Source organism: Nerophis ophidion, linkage group LG28, assembly GCF_033978795.1.
Source record: "Nerophis ophidion isolate RoL-2023_Sa linkage group LG28, RoL_Noph_v1.0, whole genome shotgun sequence".
Classification (NCBI taxonomy): Eukaryota; Metazoa; Chordata; class Actinopteri; order Syngnathiformes; family Syngnathidae; genus Nerophis; species Nerophis ophidion.
In genome coordinates, this window is record NC_084638.1 from 26,381,721 (window position 1) to 26,402,785 (window position 21,065).

Here is a 21,065-nt window from a genome sequence, read left to right on the forward strand (position 1 = left end):
CAATCCGATACAGCAACCACCTTAATGCAGTCACTCATGATCTCACTCTGAAAGCTGTAACCCACCCTTTTCCTACTGAGAACCATAGCCTTATGTCTGGAGATAATGACACCCCTAGAAGACACTGATGGTCCAAGCCTTCTCGGTCTCCCGGCCCCTTTTCCATTTCCACTGGAAGACACTGAAGCTTTCACAGGCCAGCTTCTAGCCGTAATATCTCCAGCAGGGCTAGGCTCTCATTTCGCCACAACAATCCAGTAGAGCAACCACCTTAATGCAGTCGCTCACGATGTCACTCTGAAGGCTGTAACCCACCCTTTTCCGCCAAAGAACCATAGCCTTATATCTGGAGATAAAGAGACCCCGAGATTTTCCCCAGTAGACACTGAAGGTCACAGTCTTCCCAGTCTCCCGGCCCCTATTCCAATTCCACTGGAGGACATTGAGGCTTTCCCAGGCCAGCTACAAGACATAACATCTCCAGCATGCCCCTGGTTGGGCAAATACGGGATCAAGGAAGCATTGGAACCAGATGGTGGAGCCACTTATTTAACGGAGCAGAAGCTCTCGCCACCCTACCCAAAGCTCTTGACCATAGGTCGGATGGTAGGTTAACCAAATCGAGAGCTTAGGCTCTCTTTTCGCCACGACAATCCGGTACAGCAAGCACCTTAATGCAGTCGCTCACAATCTCACTCTGAAGGCTGTAACCCACCCTTTTCCAACTGAAAACCATAGCCTCAGATCTGGAGGTGATGAGGCCTCCAGATCTACCAAAGGACACTGAGGCTTCCCAGGCTAGCTGCAAGACATAATATCTCCAGCATTTTCCTGGTTAGGAAAACAAACCTGCTAGGTGTCCAGGAGGCATCGGAACTAGATGGTGAAGCTACTGAGGAGCTCCGGCCACCCTGCCCAAAGCTCTTGACCACAGGTGAGGGTAGGTCAACCGGTAAATCGAGAGTGTTGCCTTTTGCCACGACAATCCGATACAGCAACCCCCTTAATGATCTCACTCTGAAGGTTGTAACCCACCCTTTTCCGACTGAGAACCATAGCCTTATGTCTGGAGATAAGGAGACCCCCAGATGTTCCCCAGTAGACACTGAAAGTCATAGCCTTCTCGGTCTCCCGGCCCCTATTCCAATTCCACTGGAAGACACTGAACCTTTCCCCGGCCAGCTCCTAGACATAATATCTCCGACATCCCCCTGGTTGGGCACACCAGAAGGAAAGTGTCCAGGAAGCATTGGAACTAGATGGTAGGGCCACTGATTTAACGGCGCAGAGGCTCCCGCCACCCTACCCAAAGCTGTTGACCATAGGTAGGACGGTAGGTCAACCAAATCGAGAGATTAGGCTCTCTTTTCCCAACAACAATACGGTACAGCAAACACCTTAATGCAGTCGCTCACGATCTCACTCTGAAGGCTGTAACCCACCCTTTTTCCGACTGAGAATCATAGCCTCAGATCTGGCGGTTATGAGGCCTCTAGATCTACCGGAGAACACTGAGGCTTTCCCAGGCTAGCTGCAAGACTTAATATCTCCTGCATTCTCCTGGTTAGGAAAACAAACCCGGTAGGTGTCCAGGAAGCATTGGAACTAGATGGTGAAGCTAATGAGAAGCTCCGGCCACCCTGCCCAAAGGTCTTGACCATAGGTGAGGGTAGGTCAACCGGTAAATCAAGGGCTTTGCTTTGTGCTTCAGCTCTCCTTTTGCCAAGACAATCCGATACAGCAACCGTCTTAATCCAATTGCTCATGATCTCACTCTGCAGGCTGTAACCCACCCTTTTCCGACTGAGAACCATAGCCTTATGTCTGGAGATAATGAGAACCCCAGATTTTCCCCAGTAGACACTGAAGGTCACAGTTCCCGGTCTCCTGGCCCCAATTCCAATTCCACTGGAGGACACTGAGGCTTTCCCAGGACAGCTGCAACACTTAATATGTCCTGCATCCTCCTGGAACTAGATGCTAGGGCCACGAATTTAACGAAGCAGAAGCTCTCGCCACCCTACCCAAAGCTCTTGACCATAGGTAGGACGGTAGGTCAACCAAATCGAGAGCTTTGGCTAGAGGCTCGGCTCTCTTTTCCCTTTTCCGACTGAGAACCATAGCCTTAGCTCTGGAGGTAATGAGGCCTCCAGATCTACCGGGAGACACTGAGGCTTTCCCAGGACAGCTGCAGGACTTAATATCTCCAGCATTCTCCTGGTTGGGCACACCAGCAGGAAGCTGTCCAGTAAGCATTGGAACTAGATGGCGAAGCTACTGAGGAGCTCCGGCCACCCTGCCCAAAGATCATGACCATAGGTGAGGGTAGGTCAACGGGAGAGTCGAAAGTGACGGGAACCGCCTTAATGCAGACACTCACAATCTCACGCTGGAGGCTGTAATCCACCCTTTTCCGACTGAGAACCATAGCCTTAGATCTGGAGGTAATGAGGCCTCCAGATCTACCCCAGTAAACACTGAAAGACACAGACTGGTGAGACCATCAAGGCATAATCTACAAAAAGCAGAATCAAGATCTTATGGCCCCCCCAGGCTAGACTCTGTCTGCGCCTAGAAAGTCAGAACCTTAACTAGCGCAACACGTTTAATACGTCATATTTTTAAGTTGCCCATCTATGAAATGTTTGTACAGTTTGAAAATGAGAGTATTTACAATGAGGGTTGAATATTGTAAGTATTCTGTAGTATGATCCGGTATTTTGGATATACTAGATCAACTTGAACCAAATACCTGAACTCCTTCCAGATTGAATACCACTGGCTTCGAGGAAACATTGAGGAGAGTAAGTCGTGGAGGGAAGGTGGTGAACAGAAAGGAGGAGGGTGAATCAACTGGTTGCAGTTTGGAAACGAGTCGGAATTAGTTACCTGTAGGAAATGGCAAGTGCGCTGCTGCTGCTGACTGCCCTTAGATTTGACTAGAGCTCTATCTAGGTTTAGATTTACAGATCCTGCGCTGGCTCGGAGTTGGTTGTGGCTGCTGTTGTTGGTGTAGACCTCTCGGGCCCTGCTCACCGTTAGGCTTGACGACCATGCCCCTTTCTTCACGAGGGGTCCGTCGACAAGACCCAGAGGCACCAAGGGACCACTTCCTCCGACGGTACCGCCACCGATGTTATTGCTGCTACCACTAACTGGCAGACAAGACGATGGTGCTGCATACTTGACGTCGTTGTTGCTCCTGGAGACTTTGAGGGCAGAATGGTGGTGTGAGAGGCCGTGGTGTGCGTGGGTGTGGGTGTGCTCGGTGATCGTGCCATAAGGGTCCATCATGAAGTACTGCTGTGACTGCGAAGAGGCAAGGTTGGGTAGGGGACTCAGCGGGAACTTGTCAGGGTTGTTGCCAGGGTACCGGCCCATTGTCATTGTGATCGGTGAAGGGGAAATGGATGGTGAAGGTGAGGGTGGAGGTTGGTGGTGGTGAGGGTGGTAGAGACACAGCTCCCGTTCCAGGTTGTCATCTGAGCTCCAGTATCCGGAGCCCGGCGCAGATGCTGAGCCTTGGAGCTGGTGGTGATGGTGGTGGTGGATTCGATGTTTGGGCTCGGCTGATCGACAGCGCTCGCGACTCTTGCTGCGCTTCCGCTGGTGCACTCCCACTGGTGGAGTTTCACCCTCTGGACTGGCCCTTGAACCACCACCTCCTACTCCACCACCATTAACACTCCCATTATTCCCCCCCTTCATGGGGGGTGTGTGGTGGGGCCCTTCCAATGAGTGGGACTTGGTGAAAAGTTTCTGGACTGAATGGACCAGATGGCGAATCCTTCCTGGGCTGTCATTGTTGCTGTTGGACCCCGTCTCCCCACTCTGGGCCAACATCCCTCGTTTGTACTGCAGCGTATGGTAGCCATCTCTGGAAATCGATGACTGGCGCTCAAACTCGGCAAAGTGTGCCGGTACTCGGGTTGGAGTTTTACTTCCGTAGCCCGGCCCTCCTCCGCCGACATAGGGTACCATGGCCATGCACTCATCCTTTACCTCGGGGTGGTGAGACGAGGAGGTGGAATAGCACCGTCTGGGAAAGGTTCCGTATGGGACAACGCTGGTATTGTCGGAGAGGTACGAGGTGCGCTGAGCGTTGTAGTAAGCCAGCTCGGCGGGTTGTGGCACGGCAATGGGAACCGGCATGTCCACCTGCCGGATCAAGTATGGCTTGCGATCCACATGCTGACCGGGTGGATCGTACGGTGGGCCGTAGGACACCAAATGGTGGTGACTCCGGCTACTCGAAATGCCTTTCATGACGGGGGACGCGAAGCAGGAACGGGATGGATGAGAGACGCCCGGCAGGCCCTTGGTCGCGGGAGGGCCGCGGGCCACTTTCCCTGAGAGGAGAGCTGCAGACTCTGCAAGGAAAGGAAAGGAGAGAAGAAATGTTGAAATCGCCAAACCACTTCAAAGACTCCTTGAATCAAAACGAGCCTCGTCAAAGAGTCAAAGCGTTATTTCAGCCGGTCACCGGTCTCTCCACTCCAAGACTGTGGGTTCACCACGAACTAGAGGTTGATCTGCGATATCAATAACAAACATTGTTTGACAATGCTGAGATGGTATCGTGATAATGTAGGGGTGTCGGTGCAGTGGTCAAACTGTTTTTTGGAAACTGTGGACCAAAGAGGAAAAGAACCCGGACTGTTCCAGGGTGAAAGTGTAAAAGATAGCATGTGTGATGGTCTAGGGGTGTATTAGTGGCCAAGGCATAAGGTAACTTACACATTCATGCTGAAAGGTACATACAGGTTTTGGAGTCATCCAAGCAAGGTTATCATGGACGCCCCTGCTTATTTCAGCAAGACGATGCCAAGCCTGGTGTTATATTATGATTTTAAAACATTTAGTTTGTCAGTTTGAACATGAAATATCTTAGCTTTGGAGTCCATTCAATTGAATGTAAGTTGAAAAGGATTTGCAAGTTAGATTTTATTATAAGATATAATAATTAAAGTTTTATTTAAATTAAATATGTGTATTATTCTTCGTTCCAACTCGACTTTAACTTGATCCACCCATCCATCCATTTTCTACCGCTTATTCCCATTGGTTCGCAGGGGGGTGCTGGTGCCTATCCCAGCTATAATCGGGCAGAAGGCAGAGTACACCTTGGACAAGTGTTCTTTGAAAATAAAATTAAAAATTAAGGTAACATTCACTCATTGAATGTCATATCGTTCTCATTTTTGACCTGCTACAAATGGATACAGTAATGAGGATATCAACATATTGGTCCAATATCAAAAAAAAAGTATGTGATGATGTCGAAATGCATGTAAAATCATGTAGGATACAAACGGTCCTACAGTGTGTCTACTTGTGTGTGATATCAAGTGCGATACAAGCAGTCCTGCAGAGTCTTTACTTGTGTGTGATATCATGCGTGATACAAACGGTCCTACAGTGTGTCTACTTGTGTGTGATATCAAGTGCGACACAAGCGGTTCTGCAGAGTGTTTACTTGTGTGTGATACCATGTGCGATACAATCAGTCCTGCAGCATGTTTACTTATTTGTGATACCATGCGTGATACAAGTGGTCCAGCAGAAAGTTTACTTGTGTGTGATATCATGTGCAATACAAGCAGTCTTGCAGAGTGTTTACTTGTGTGTGATACCATGTGCGATACAAGCAGTCCTGCAGAGTGTTTACTTGTGTGTGATACCATGTGCGATACAAGCAGTCCTGCAGAGTGTTTACTTGTGTGTGTGTGATATCATGTACAATACAAACGGTCCTGCAGCGTGTTTACTTGTGTGCGATATCATCTGCGATATGAGCGGTCCTGCAGAGTGTTTACTTGTGTGTGATACCATGTGCGATACAAGCAGTCCTGCAGAGTGTTTACTTGTGTGTGATACCATGTGCGATACAAGCAGTCCTGCAGAGTGTTTACTTGTGTGTGTGTGATATCATGTACAATACAAACGGTCCTGCAGCGTGTTTACTTGTGTGCGATATCATCTGCGATATGAGCAGTCCTGCAGAGTGTTTACTTGTGTGTGATTAAGAATTTAGACAAATAGAAGAAAAAAGTAGCATCCCCCTTTAAAATTACAATAATTGAAAGTGTAAAAAGTAAAAAAAAAAAGAATAAATACATGAATAAGAATTATGAAAAAATCATTACAATAAAATTAAAAATTAAAAGTAATAAAAATAAAATTATATAAAGCATGAGTAAATTAATTAAATCCAAATAAAAAAATATAAAATATATATATTTTTAAAAATAACATATAAAATAAAATATAATACAAATAAAAGAATTATATCAAATATATAAATACATTTTTTTTAGATAATAAATAAATAATTGAGTCATTTTATTAATTTGTTTTTAAATAAAGAAATGGGAGAAAAAAGTAGCGTCACCATTAATAATTGGAAGTTTAGAACCTTGTTTTTCCTTCATCAACAACAACAAAAAACACTCTAAAATAAAGTATATTTTGTTCTTTTTGGTTGACATCTCAAATAAAACTGGATCAAAATATTTCTATATATATATATATATATATATATATATATGAGATTCCGATTGGATTCAGAATCAGTTGTCGAGTCAGCACGATTCTCAAAATGTGTTTTTGGTATAATAATTCTAATGAGCTTTTTCAAAACAGGTTAAAAAAAATTTTTTTTTTTAAAAAGCTCCTTCTGGTTGAATAGAAATGGCATAAAAGGGTATTTTTAAAATGTATTATTGTATAAAAAAAAATTAAAATATTACATACACATGTAATAAAACAACAATAATATTGAAAAAAAATACATAAATAAATGAGGTGGTGACTTGTCCAGGGTGTACCCAGCTCACCCCGCTACCCCGAAAAAGACAAGCGGTAGAAAATGGGTGGATGGATAGTAAATAAACCAAATAAAATATTAAAATAAATAACTACATGAAATTATTATTCTTTTTTCTTTTTTTTACATCATTTTTTAAAAATGAAGAATTGTTTTTGTTGGACAAAAGCGTGAAAGCGATGTTATAAAAAAGCCTGTCAGACCTCAAAGTTGGAGACACAAGGGCTTAGTGAACAATAATGAGATATTATTACAATATTATACATCATAATCCCTTTGTCTTCTCTCCCTGCTGCTCAGATGACACCCTTTCACAATAAAAGGTGTCAATCATGCGTCAACAGGAAGTTGTGCATGAAAAGACAGAAATAGTCATGATCCTTGGCGGCGTAATTAGCAGGCTAAAGTCAGAAAGGAAGCGGGGAAGCGAGCGCCCTCAGCCTGCCTTCTCTGCGTGCCAGGATGAGGACTGGCGTGTGGGAGGCATGAAAATAGGACTGAGATGGAGTTATTTTCACATCAAGAGAAGATGGCCAGCAGAAATGCCTTTGAGTCGCCGCCTGGGGGGTGGACGGACATGAAGGACGGTGTCCACGGTCTGGTGGCGTCCGGGGTCTGGGTTCTGCTGTGGTCCAGGACAAAACATTCCGTAATGTACGCGTGACAGTTTGTGCAGCCAGGAGGTTGTGGACAAGTGTGCACACCTGACGTCCATAAAAGCCAGTGATGGTGCCAAGGAGAAGGCAGAACTGGAAAACCCTCTTTCAGCCACATGTGTTGCGTGATTGTCTGGACTTGTGATGCAACAAACTATCACACAATGACAAAAAAACTACCAAACAATGACAACAAACTATCACACCAGGACAACTATCACACAATGACGACAAACTATCACTTAATGACAACAAACCATCACCAATGACAACAATAAAATATCCCACCATCACAAAGAACTACCAAACAATGACAACAAACTATCACACAAGGACAACAACTCTCACACAATGACAACAAACCATCACCAATGACAACAATAAACTATCACACCATCACAAAGAACTACCAAACAATGACAGCAAACTATCACACCAGGACAACAACTATCACACAAAGACAACAAACTATTACTTAATAACAACAAACCATCACCTATGACAACAAACCATCACCAATGACAACAAACTATCATAAAATGACAACAAACTATCACACCATGACAAAAAACTATCACAAAATGACAACAAACTATCACTTAATGACAACAATCACCAATGACAACGAACTATCACAAAACGACAACAAACTATCATAAAATGACAACAAACTATCACTTAATGACAACTAACAATCACCAATGACAACAAACTATCACAAAATGACAACAAACTATCACTAAATGACAACAAACAATCACCAATGACAACAAACTATCACTTAATGACAACCAACTATCACTTAATGACAACAAACAATCACCAATGACAACAAACGATCACAAAATGACAACGAACTATTACACAATGACAAAAAACTATCACACAATGACAATAAACTATCACACAATAACAACCAACTATCACACCATGACAACAAACTATCACACAATGACAACAAACTATCACAGCATGACAACAAACTATCACTTAATGACAACAAACTACCACACCAGGACTACAAACTATCACACAATAACAACAAACTATCACACCATGACAACAAACTATCACATCATGACAACTAACTATCATGCAATGACAACAAACTATCACACCAGGACAACAAACTGTTACACAATGACAACAAACTATCACACCATGACAACAAACCATCACAAAATGACAACAAACTATCACACCATGAGAACAAACTATCACACAATGACAACAAACTATCACTCAATGACAACAAACGATCACACAATGACAACAAACTATCACACCAGGACAACAAACTATCACACAATGACAACAAACTATCACTCAATGACAACAAACGATCACACAATGACAACAAACTATCACACCAGGACAACAAACTATCACACAATGACAATAAACTATCACTCAATGACAACAAACTATCACACAATGACAACAAACTATCACACAATGACAACAAACTATCACACCATGACAACAAACTATGACACAATGACAACAAACTGTCACACAATGAAAACAAACTATCACACAATGACAACAAACTATCACACCATGACAACAAACTATGACACAATGAAAACAAACTACCACATAATGACAACAAACCATTACATCATGACAACAAACTATGACACCATGACAACAAACTATCACACAATGACAACAAACTATCACTCAATGACAACAAACTATCACCAATGACAAAAACTATCACAAAATGACAACAAACTATCACACAATGACAACAAACTATCACCCCATGACAACAAACGATCACACAATGACAACAAACTATCACAAAATGACTACAAACTATTACACAATGACAACAAGCTATCACAGCATGACAACAAACTATCACACAATGACAACACACTGTTGCTCAATGACAACAAACTATCACACAATGACAACAAACTATCACAAATGACAAAAACTATCAAAAAATGATTTAAAAAAATCAAAACCCAATGACAACAAACTATCACCCCATGACAACCAACTATTACACAATGATAACAAACTATCACACAATGACAATAAACTATCACAAATGACAAAAACTATCACAAAATAACAACAAACTATCACACAATGACAACAAACTATCACACCATGGTAACAAACTATCACACCAGGACAACAATCTATCACACAATGACAAACTATCACCAATGACAACAAACTATCACAATATGACAACAAACTATTACACAATGACAACAAGCTATCACACAATAACAAACTATCACACCAGGACAACAAACTATCACACAATGACAATAAACTATCACCAATGACAACAAACTATCACAAAATGACAACAAACTATTACACAATGACAACAAGCTATCACACAATAACAACAAACTATCGCACCAGGACAACAAACTATCACACAATGACAACAAACTATCACAAAAGGACCACAAACTATCACACAATGACAACAAGCTATCACACAATAACAACAAACTATCACACCATAACAACAAACTATCACACAACGACAATTAACAATCCTACAATGAAAACAAACTATCACAAAAAGAGAAAAAACTATCACTCAATGACAACAAACTATCAATAAAAACAACAAATTATCACACAATGACAACAAACGATCACAAAACAACAATAAACTATCACACAATGACTATAAACTATCACACATTTACAACAAACTATCACACAATGACAACAAACTATCACACAATGACAACAAACCATCACCAATGACAAAAACTATCACAAAATGACAACAAACTATCACACAATGACAACAAACTATCACCCCATGACAACAAACGATCACACAATGACAACAAACTATCACAAAATGACTACAAACTATTACACAATGACAACAAGCTATCACAGCATGACAACAAACTATCACACAATGACAACACACTGTTGCTCAATGACAACAAACTATCACACAACGACAACAAACTATCACAAATGACAAAAAATATCAAAAAATGATTAAAAAAAATCAAAACCTAATGACAACAAACTATCACCCCATGACAACCAACTATCACACCATGATAACAAACTATCACACAATGGCAATAAACTATCACAAATGACAAAAACTATCACAAAATAACAACAAACTATCACTCAATGACAACAAACTATCAATAAAAACAACAAATTATCACACAATGACAACAAACGATCACAAAACAACAATAAACTATCACACAATGACTATAAACTATCACACATTTACAACAAACTATCACACAATGACAACAAACTATCACACAATGACAACAAACTATCACTCAATGACAACAAACCATCACCAATGACAAAAACTATCACAAAATGACAACAAACTATCACACAATGACAACAAACTATCACCCCATGACAACAAACGATCACACAATGACAACAAACTATCACAAAATGACTACAAACTATTACACAATGACAACAAGCTATCACAGCATGACAACAAACTATCACACAATGACAACACACTGTTGCTCAATGACAACAAACTATCACAATGACAACAAACTATCACAAATGACAAAAACTATCAAAAAATGATTAAAAAAAATCAAAACCCAATGACAACAAACTATCACCCCATGACAACCAACTATCACACCATGATAACAAACTATCACACAATGACAATAAACTATCACAAATGACAAAAACTATCACAAAATAACAACAAACTATCACACAATGACAACAAACTATCACACCATGGTAACAAACTATCACACCATGAAAACAATCTATCACACAATGACAAACTATCACCAATGACAACAAACTATCACAAAATGACAACAAACTATTACACAATGACAACAAGCTATCACACAATAACAAACTATCACACCAGGACAACAAACTATCACACAATGACAATAAACTATCACCAATGACAACAAACTATCACAAAATGACAACAAACTATTACACAATGACAACAAGCTATCACACAATAACAACAAACTATCACAAAAGGACCACAAGCTATCACACAATAACAACAAACTATCACACCATAACAACAAACTATCACACAACAACAATTAACAATCCTACAATGAAAACAAACTATCACAAAAAGAGAAAAAACTATCACTCAATGACAACAAACGATCAATAAAAACAACAAATTATCACACAATGACAACAAACGATCACAAAACAACAATAAAGTATCACACAATGACTATAAACTATCACACATTTACAACAAACTATCACACCATGACAACAAACTATCACACCATGACAACAAACTATCACACCATGACAACAAACTATCACACAATGACAACAAACTATCAAAGCATGACAACAAACTATCCCACAACGGACATGTTTCCCAACGTTGAGTTAGCAGGAAGGTTATCATGTTGACTTTCTGTGTTGGTCTTTTTGCATAGTGGGTCATACAAGTTCATACTGTGCTTAGGGAACTTCAAAATAAAACTTGACCTTTAAGATCAATGACACAGACGTGATTCTCCTGCAAAGCCCGGTGGTTAAAATTCACCGTTTATGAATGATTAATACCTTCTTTTTTTTTAGACCCTCAATCAGCAAATGTGTTCCTTTTTTTATCCTGTTTGTCCTTTTCTTCTCCTCGCCCACAGACTCATTCATCCTCGTCTTCATCGCTGAGGAGGAACACGTGCGTGGGCACATCTCTCTCTCTCTCGCTCGCTCGCCCGCCCGCTCCATCTTGTGCTTGGAGATGTGAGTTAGCGCTTGGAGATGTGAGTTAGCGCTTGTCCGTGACAGCTCCGCGGTGGGATGTGTGAAAGGACTCAGAAAACCAAATGACCGGACACGTGTGAATCAGATCTTGATGCCTCTATGGTCTCCTAGGTCCTTAGTCCTGGTGGACTTCACACCGCGGGTCGGACTTCCCGTGACAAGGCACTCCCACAAAAAAATAGTGAAATGCTAACAGTTAGCATGTTAGTGTTAGCGTGTTAAAATGCCAGAGGAGTTTGCGTGCCCCAATTATCGTAGGAGCTATGTTTTCCGGGGGCTTTCATTCCCCCTGGTAGGGTGTCCCAAGGCAAACTGGTCCTGGGTGAGGGATCAGACAAAGAGCGGCACGAAGACCTCAATGAAGAGTACAACTCGAGGACCTAGATTTCCCTCGCCCGGACGCGGGTCAATGGGGCTCCCGTCTGGAGCCGGGCCCGGGGGTGGGACACGATGGCGAGCGCCTGGTGGCCTAGCCGGGCTCAGCCCGAAGAGGGGGCCATAGAGGTCGGGTGTATTGTGAGTTGGGCGGAAGCCGGAGGCAGGGCACTTGGCGGTCCGATCCTTGGCTACATAAGCTAGCTCTTGGGACAGGGGACGGCACCTCGCTGGGGGGGTGGGAGCCTGAGCTGGTACGCATGGTGGAGACGTTCCGGCTGGATATAGTTGGACTTACTTCGACGCACAGCAAGGGCTCTGGAACCAGTTCTCTCCAGAGGAGCTGGACTCTCTTCCACTCTGGCGTTGCCGGCAGTGAGAGATGACGAGCTGGGGTGGCAAATCTTGTTTCCCTCCCCGGCTCAAAGCTTGCACATTGGACTTTAACCCAGTAGACGAGAGGGTAGCCTCCCTCCGCCTTCGGGTGGGGGGAAGGGTCCTGACTGTTGTTTGTGCTTATGCACCAAACAGCAGTTCAGAGTACCCACCCTTTTTGGATTCCCTTGAGGGAGTACTGGAAAGTGCTCCCTTGGGTGATTCCCTTAAACGCTCATGTTGGCAACGACAGTGAAACCTGGAGAGGCGTGATTGGGAAGAATGGCCGCCCGGATCTGAGCCCATGTGGTGTTTTGTTATTGGACTTTTGTGCTTGTCTCGGATTGTCCATATCAAACACCATGTTCAAACATAAGGGTGTCCATATGTGCACTTGGCACCAGGACACCCTAGGCCGCAGTTCCATGATCGACTTTGTAGTTGTGTCATTGGATTTGCAGCCTCATGATTTGGACACTCGGGTGAAGAGAGGGGCGGAGCTTTCTAGCGATCACCACCTGGTGGTGAGTTGGCTGCGATGGTGCGGGAGGATACCAGACAGACCTGGCAGGCCCAAACACATTGCGAGGGTCTGCTGGGAACGTCTGGCAGAGTCTCCTGTCAGACAAAGTTTCAATTCCCACCTCCGGAAGATCTTTGAACATTTCACGAGGGAGGTGCGGGACATTGAGTCCGAGTGGACCATGTTCCGCACCTCTATTGTCGAGGCAGCCGATTGGAGCTGTGGCCGCAAGGTAGTTGGTGCCTGTCGTGGCGATAATCCTAGAACCCGTTGGTGGACACCGGCGGTGAGGGATGCCGTCAAGCTGAAGAAAGAGTCCTATCGGGTTCTTTTGGCTCATAGGACTCCGGAGGCAATGGACAGGTACCGACAGGCCAAGCGAAGTGTGGCTTCAGCGGTCGCGGAGGCAAAAACTCGGACATGGGAGGAGTTCTGGAAAGCCATGGAAGACGACTTCCGGATGGCTTCGAAGCGATTCTGGACCACCATCCACCGCCTCAGGAAGGGGAAGCGGTGCACTATCAACACCGTGTATGGTGCGGATGGTGTTCTGCTGACCTCAACTGCGGATGTTGTGGATCGGTGGAAGGAATACTTGGAAGACCTCCTCAATCCCACCAACACGTCTTCCTATGAGGAAGCAGTGCCTGGGGAACCTGTGGTGGACTCTCTTATTTCTGGGGCTGAGGTCGCTGAGGTAGTTAAAAAGCTCCTCCGTGGCAAGGACCCGGGGGTGGATGAGAGCCGCCCGGAGTTCCTTAAGGCTCTGGATGCTGTCTTGGTTGACAAGACTCTGCAGCATCGCGTGGACATCCGGGGCGGTACCTCTGGATTGGCAGATCGGGGTAGTGGTCCCTCTCTTTAAGAAGGGGGATCGGAGGGTGTGTTCCAACTATTGCGGGATCACACTCCTCAGCCTTCCCGGTAAGGTCTATTCAGGTGTACTGGAGAGGAGACTACGCCGGATAGTCGAACCTCGGATTCAGGAGGAACAGTGTAGTAATTATCCCGGTCGTGGAACTGTGGACCAGCTCTATAGTCTGGGCAGGGTTCTTGAGGGTGCATGGGAGTTTGCCCAAGCAGTATACATGTGCTTTGTGGACTTGGACAAAGCATTGGACCGTGTCCCTCGGGAAGTCCTGTGGAGAGTGCTCAGAGAGTATGGGGTATCAGACTGTCTGGTTGTGGCAGATAGATTTAAAAAAAATTAAGTGTTAGCATGTAAATATGCTAACCATAGCATGTTAGCAAACGCGAGCTGAATCAAAATGCTAACAGTACGCATGCTAGCTAGAGCATCAGGGAATGAAAAATGTTACTCCCACGTTGCAAAATGTGCTACAAAAGCTAGCACGATAACATTATCATGCAAACAGGTAGCATACGTCAGGTACCAAACTGTTTGACCTGCAAAAATAGCTAAAATAGCTTTAAAAAAAAAAGCTAGTATGCTAGTGTTAGCGTGTTAAAATGCTAACAGTTAGCATGCTAGTCGGTGAGCCTCAGGGAACAAAAAATACGGCACATAGGAAGCAAAATTAGTTACAGAAGATGATACCGCTATCATGCTAACAGTTAGCTTATGTCAAGTACCAAAATATATATATCCTGAAAAAAATTGCTAGAATGTATTTGTCATTCTAGTGTTAGCTTGTTAAAATGCTATGAATGATATTGAAAATCCAGGGCTGAAGAGCATTAAGGATTGTAGGATGTAAAATGAGGGGAGGAAAAGCTAGCCTGATAACATTATCATGCTAACAGTTAGCGTATGCCAAGCACCAAATTATATGACCTGCAAAAACAGCTTTAAAAAATATGTTAGCGTGTTAGAATGCTAACAGCTAACATGCTAGACAGAGAGCGTCAGGTAACAAAAATTATGTCACTTAGGATGCAAAATGAGTTACAAAAGATGATACCGCTAATATGCTAACAGTTAGCATGCGTCAACTACCAAAATATATGACAAGAAAAAAATTGCTCAAATGTTTTTGTCATGTTAGTGTTAGCGTGTTAAAATGCTATGAATGATGTTGAAAACCCAGGGCTGAACTGAAATGCTAACAGATCGTGTGCTAGCTGGAGAGCATTAAGGAACAAAAAATATGACTCTAGGATGTAAACTGAGGGGGGTAAAAAGCTAGCATGATAATATTATAATGCTAACAGTTAGCATACGTCAAGTACCAAATTATAAGACCTGAAGAAGTAGATAAAAAAAATAAAGTGTTAGCATGTTAAAATGCTAAAATTAGCATAGCAGCAAATGCGGGTGAATTACGTTGAAAATCTGGGGCTGAATTAAAAATGCTAACAGTAAACATGCTAGCTAGAGCATCATCAAAAATGACCTCCAAGACGCAAAATGTGCTACAATAGCTAGGGTGATAATATTATCATGCAAACAGGTAGCATACGTCAAGTACCAAACTGTTTGACCTACAGAAAAAAGAGTAAAAAAAATAAAACAAGCTAGCATGCTAGTGTTAGCGTGTTAAAATGCTAATAGTTAGCATGCTAGTCGGAGAGCGTGAGGGAACAAAACATATAGCACTTAGGAAGCAAAATTAGTTGCAAAACATGATACCGCTGTCATGCTAACAGTTAGCATGCGTCAACTACCAAAATATATCATCTGAAAAAAATTGCTAAAATGTCTTTGTCATGCCAGTGTGTTAAAATGCTATGAATGGAGTTGAAAAGCCAGGGCTGAACTGAAATGCTAAGAGATTGCGTGCTAGCTGGAGAGCATTAAGTAACAAAAATATGACTCTAGGATGTAAAAAGATGGGGGTAAGAAGCTAGCAGTTAGCATACGCCAAGTACCAAATTATATGACCTGCAAAAATAGCTTTAAAAAAATATGATAGCGTTTTAGAATGCTAAAAGTCAGCACACTAGACAGAGAGTGTCAGGGAACAAAAAATATAGCACTTGGGAAGCAAAATTAGTTGCAAAAGATGATACCGCTAGCAGGCTAACAGATAGCATGTGTCAAGTACCATAATATATGACCTGAAAAAAAATTGCTAAAATGTTTTTGTCATGTTAGTGTTAGCATGTTAAAATGCTATGAATGGAGTTGAAGGGGGGCCGGGGGGAAGCTAGCCTGATAACATTATCATGCTAACAGTTAGCCTACGCCACGTACCAAATTATATGACCTGCAGAAATAGATAAAAAATAAAGTGTTAGCATGTTAAAATGCTAAAATTAGCATAGTAGAAAATGTGAGTGAATTACATTGAAAATCTGGGGCTGAATTAAAATGCTAACAGTAAGCATGCTAGCTAGAGCATCAGGAAATGAAAAATATGACGCCCAAGATGCAAAATGTGCTACAAAAGCTAGCACGGTAACATTATCATGCAAACAGGTAGCATACATCAGGTACCAAACTGTTTGACCTGCAAAAATAGCTTTAAAAAAGAAGCTAGGAGGCTGGTGTTAGCGTGCTAACAGTTAGCATGCTAGTCAGAGAGCGTCAGGGAACCAAAAATATGGCACTTAGGAAGCAAAGTTAGTTGCAAAAGATGATACCGCTACCAGGCTAACAGTTAGCATGCGTCAACTACCAAATGATATGACCTGAAAAAATAGCTTTAAAACAAAAGTTAGCGTGTTAAAATGCTAACAAGACTTTGTCCTGGTTGCTTTGTTCTTTTCATCGCCACACCATGTGACAGGAAGCCCTTCAAAACAAAAGACAGGTCCTCACCACCCCCCCCCCCCCGAGTGGCTGACAGAAGGGGGAAGCCCTCGCTCGCTCGCTCCCTCGTTTGCTCGTCTCGTCGGCTGGCGGTGATTCCAAGTGTCCACCGCGCCCTACTTCTTTAGCCCCGCCCACACGCTGGTGTTAGCCACTCCAGTGCTGACCTCACCTTTACTTCCAAAAGCACAGGATTACACAAATACAAGTACAACAAATACTGCATTGATGTTTTACTCCTTTTTATGGATGCTAACGTTAGCACGCTAACAGCTGGCAGGTGCCAGCTTGCATGAACCTGAGGTGCAAAATTAGTGTATAGTACACAGTATACAGTACACAGTACACAGTATCTAGTATACAGTGTATTGTAAACAGTATACAGTGCACAGTACACAATATCTAGTATATGGTATACAATACAAAGTATACAGTGTACAGTATACAGTACACAGTATACAGGAGACAATATCCAGTATGTTGTATACAGTACATAGTATACAGTGTGCAGTACACAGTATACAGTACACAGTACACAGTACACAGTGTACTGTATACAGTGTATAGTATACAGTATATAGTAAACAGTACACAGTACACATTACACAGCATGCAGTATCCAATATCCAGTATATAGCATATAGCACACAGTATACAGTGTACAGACCACAGTACAAAGTATATAGTATACAGTACACATTACACAGTATACAGCACACAGTATACAGTACACAGCGTACAGTACAGAGTTTAAAGTGCACAGTATGCAGTACACAGTATGCAGTATGCAGTATACAGTATATAGTACAAAGTATACAGTGTGCAGTACATAGTATATAGTACACACTACACAGTATATAGTACACAGGATAAAGTATACAGTATACAGTACACAGTATACAGTACACAATATAGGGTATACAGTACACAGTATAGGGTATTCAGTACACAGTATACAGTACACAGCATCCAGTATATAGTATACAGTACACAGTATAAAGTACACAATATACAGTGTACAGTATGCAGTACACAGTGCAAAGTATACAGTACATAGTATACAGCATCCAGTACACAGTATACAGTGTACAGTATAAAATATACAGTACACAATATAGGGTATACAGTACACAGTATACAGTATAAAGTACACAATATACAGTGTACAGTATGCAGTACACAGTGCAAAGTATACAGTACACAGTATACAGTACACAGTATAGGTATACAGTACATAAAAATAACTTTATTTTACAGTAATGTGCTGTAAAAACATAATGATTGATCTGCCATTTCTCGACACCACTGGGGGACACCCTCATATCACTGCATCCTCTCTGATACCACTGCATCGTGTCTGATATCACTGTATCATCTCGGATCGCAATATACTGTCCCTGGTATCACTGGATTGTCTCTAATTTCCATGTATCGTCTCTAATATCACTGTATCATCTCTAATGTCACTTACTTTTCTCTGATATCCTTATACTGTATCTGGTATCAATGTGTCGTCTCTGGTATCACTGTGTCGTCTCCGGTATCACTGCGTTGTCTCTGATATCACCATACTGTCTCTGATATCACTGTATCGTCTCTAATTTTCCTGTATAATCTCCGATATCCCTACATTGTCTATAATACCCCTAGTGTCTCTGATATCCCTGTATCGTTTCTGATATCACTGTATGGTCTCTAATATCACAGTATTGTCTCTAATATCACTATATTGTCTCTGATATCCCCGCATCGTCTCTGATATCACTGTATCGGTGTGATATCCCGCATCAGATGTTACCACTGTGTCTGATATCGCCGTATCGGCTCAGATATCACTGCATCATCTCTAATATCACTGTATCGTCTCTAATATCACTGTATCGTCTCTGATATCACTATCATCTCAGATATCCTTGTATCATGTCTTATTTCCCTGTATCGTCTCTGATATCCCCAAACCTGTGTTATCACTATCATCTCTGATATCCCCGTATCATGTCTGATATCCCCGTATCGTCTCTGATTTCCCGCATCCTCTCTGATGTTCCAGCATCATTGTCTGATATCTCCACATCATCTCTGATATCACTGTATCGTCTATGATATCCCATGTCTGCTGTTATCACTGTATCATCTCTGGTACCCTGTATCGTCTCTTAAATCACTGTTTTGCTCTGATATCCTGCATTGGATGTTATCACTATCATCTCTGATATCCTCGTATCATGTGTGATTTCCCCGTATCGTCTCTGATATCCCGTATCAGCTGTTATCACTATCTTCGCTGACATCCCTGTATCGTGTCTGATCCCCCCGTATCATCTCTGGTGTCCCTGCATGGTTGCCTGATATCTCCACATCATCTCTGATATCAGCGTATCATCTCTGATATCTTGTATCGGCTGTTATCACTGTGTCATCTCTGATAGCATTGTATCGTCTCTGATATCCCTGTATCGACTGTTATCACTGCACCGTCTCTGATATCCCCGTATCATTTCTGATATCCCTGTATCATCTCTGTTGTCAACGCGTCTCTGATATCCCTGTATCATCTCTGTTGTCAACACGTCAACTGTTATCACTGTATCGTCTCTGATCCCCACGTATCATCTCTGATGTCCCTGCATCATTGCTTAATATCTCCGCATCATCTCTGATATCACCGTATCGTCTCTGATATCTTGTATTGGCTGTTATCACTGTGTCATCTCTGATAGCACTGTATCGTCTCTGATATCCCTGTAGCGACTATTATCACTGCATCATCTCTGATATCCCCGTATGATCTCTGATATCCCTGTACCGTCTCTGTTGTCAACGCGTTTTGACTGTTATCACTGAATCGTCACTGATCTCCCCGTATCATGTTTGATATCCTCCCTGTATCATCTCTGACATCCCTGTATTGTCTCTGATGTCACTGTATCATCTCTGATATCCCATATTGGCTGTTATCACTGTATCATCGCTGATATATTTGTATCGTCTCTGATATCCCTGTATCGCTGTTATCACTGCATCATCTCTGATATCGCCGTATCGTCACTATTGTCCACGCATAGAATGATATCCCCGTGACGCCTCTGAGTCATCACTGTATCGTCCCTGATACCCTCTAATCGGCCATTGATACTCCTGCATCAGCAGCGGTATCATTGCATCCAGCTGTATTGCCCCACTATCACGTCCAGGTGATCCCTGGCAGTATCGAGCGCAGCGGCTGCAGCGTGTTGATGTTGATGAGGAGGATGATGGTGATGATGATCGATAGGACAGTATCGATACGACGGGCTCCACTTACCGGGTCAATCACGGCTCTTGAGGCGCCGCCGCAGCGCTGCCGTCCGCGGGGAGAACATCGACATGTCCGCGCTGTGGATCCACGACGTCCGCGGAATGTGGGCGTGAGAGTGGGAGTGGGAGCCCCGACGCGTGTGAGCGGCAGGCAGGGCGGAAGTTGCTGCCCGCGCTGCTTCCGGCACCGCTTGTCTTACCACAATAAAAGCACGCGTGCGCTGAGCAAGTCCACACTTGAGGTGAAAATGATTCATAGTCGACTTTAGTGCCGATGTGGCGTTTAGGGAACATTAGGAACATATTTTCAGGGACAGAGGACCCTATTGTAGTTCTAAGCTTTTATTATTATTATACCGCCACCTCTTTGAGCTGTAATTTGACCCCCTTAACATGCTTCAAAACTCACCAAACTGGACACACACATCAGGACTGGCAAAAATTGCCATCTAATAAAAGAACCATAGCCCAAAACTCAAAATGACGCTCTAGCGCCCCCTAGGAAAAAACACGGACAAAAATGCTTGT

The 21,065-nt window shown here is 42.8% G+C and overlaps 1 protein-coding gene across 2 annotated transcripts in view; it reads right to left on the reverse strand.

Annotated features, from left to right (window-relative positions):
• The window catches only part of LOC133545167 (disks large-associated protein 1-like), a 68,723-nt gene extending 48,045 nt beyond the window's left edge, over nucleotides 1–20,678 (reverse strand). Inside the window, exons 1-2 of one of the 2 annotated variants that reach the window (XM_061890540.1) lie at nucleotides 20,545–20,678; nucleotides 3,037–4,370 (exon numbers count right to left, since the gene is read on the reverse strand). In XM_061890540.1, the coding sequence (XP_061746524.1) occupies nucleotides 3,037–4,266 (1,230 nt within the window). In that variant the 5' untranslated portion in view covers nucleotides 4,267–4,370; nucleotides 20,545–20,678. Of the gene's footprint in view, nucleotides 1–2,889; nucleotides 4,371–20,544 lie in introns of both variants that reach the window. The other variant, XM_061890539.1, reaches the window with a different exon arrangement.
• Between the last annotated feature and the right edge of the window lie 387 nt (nucleotides 20,679–21,065).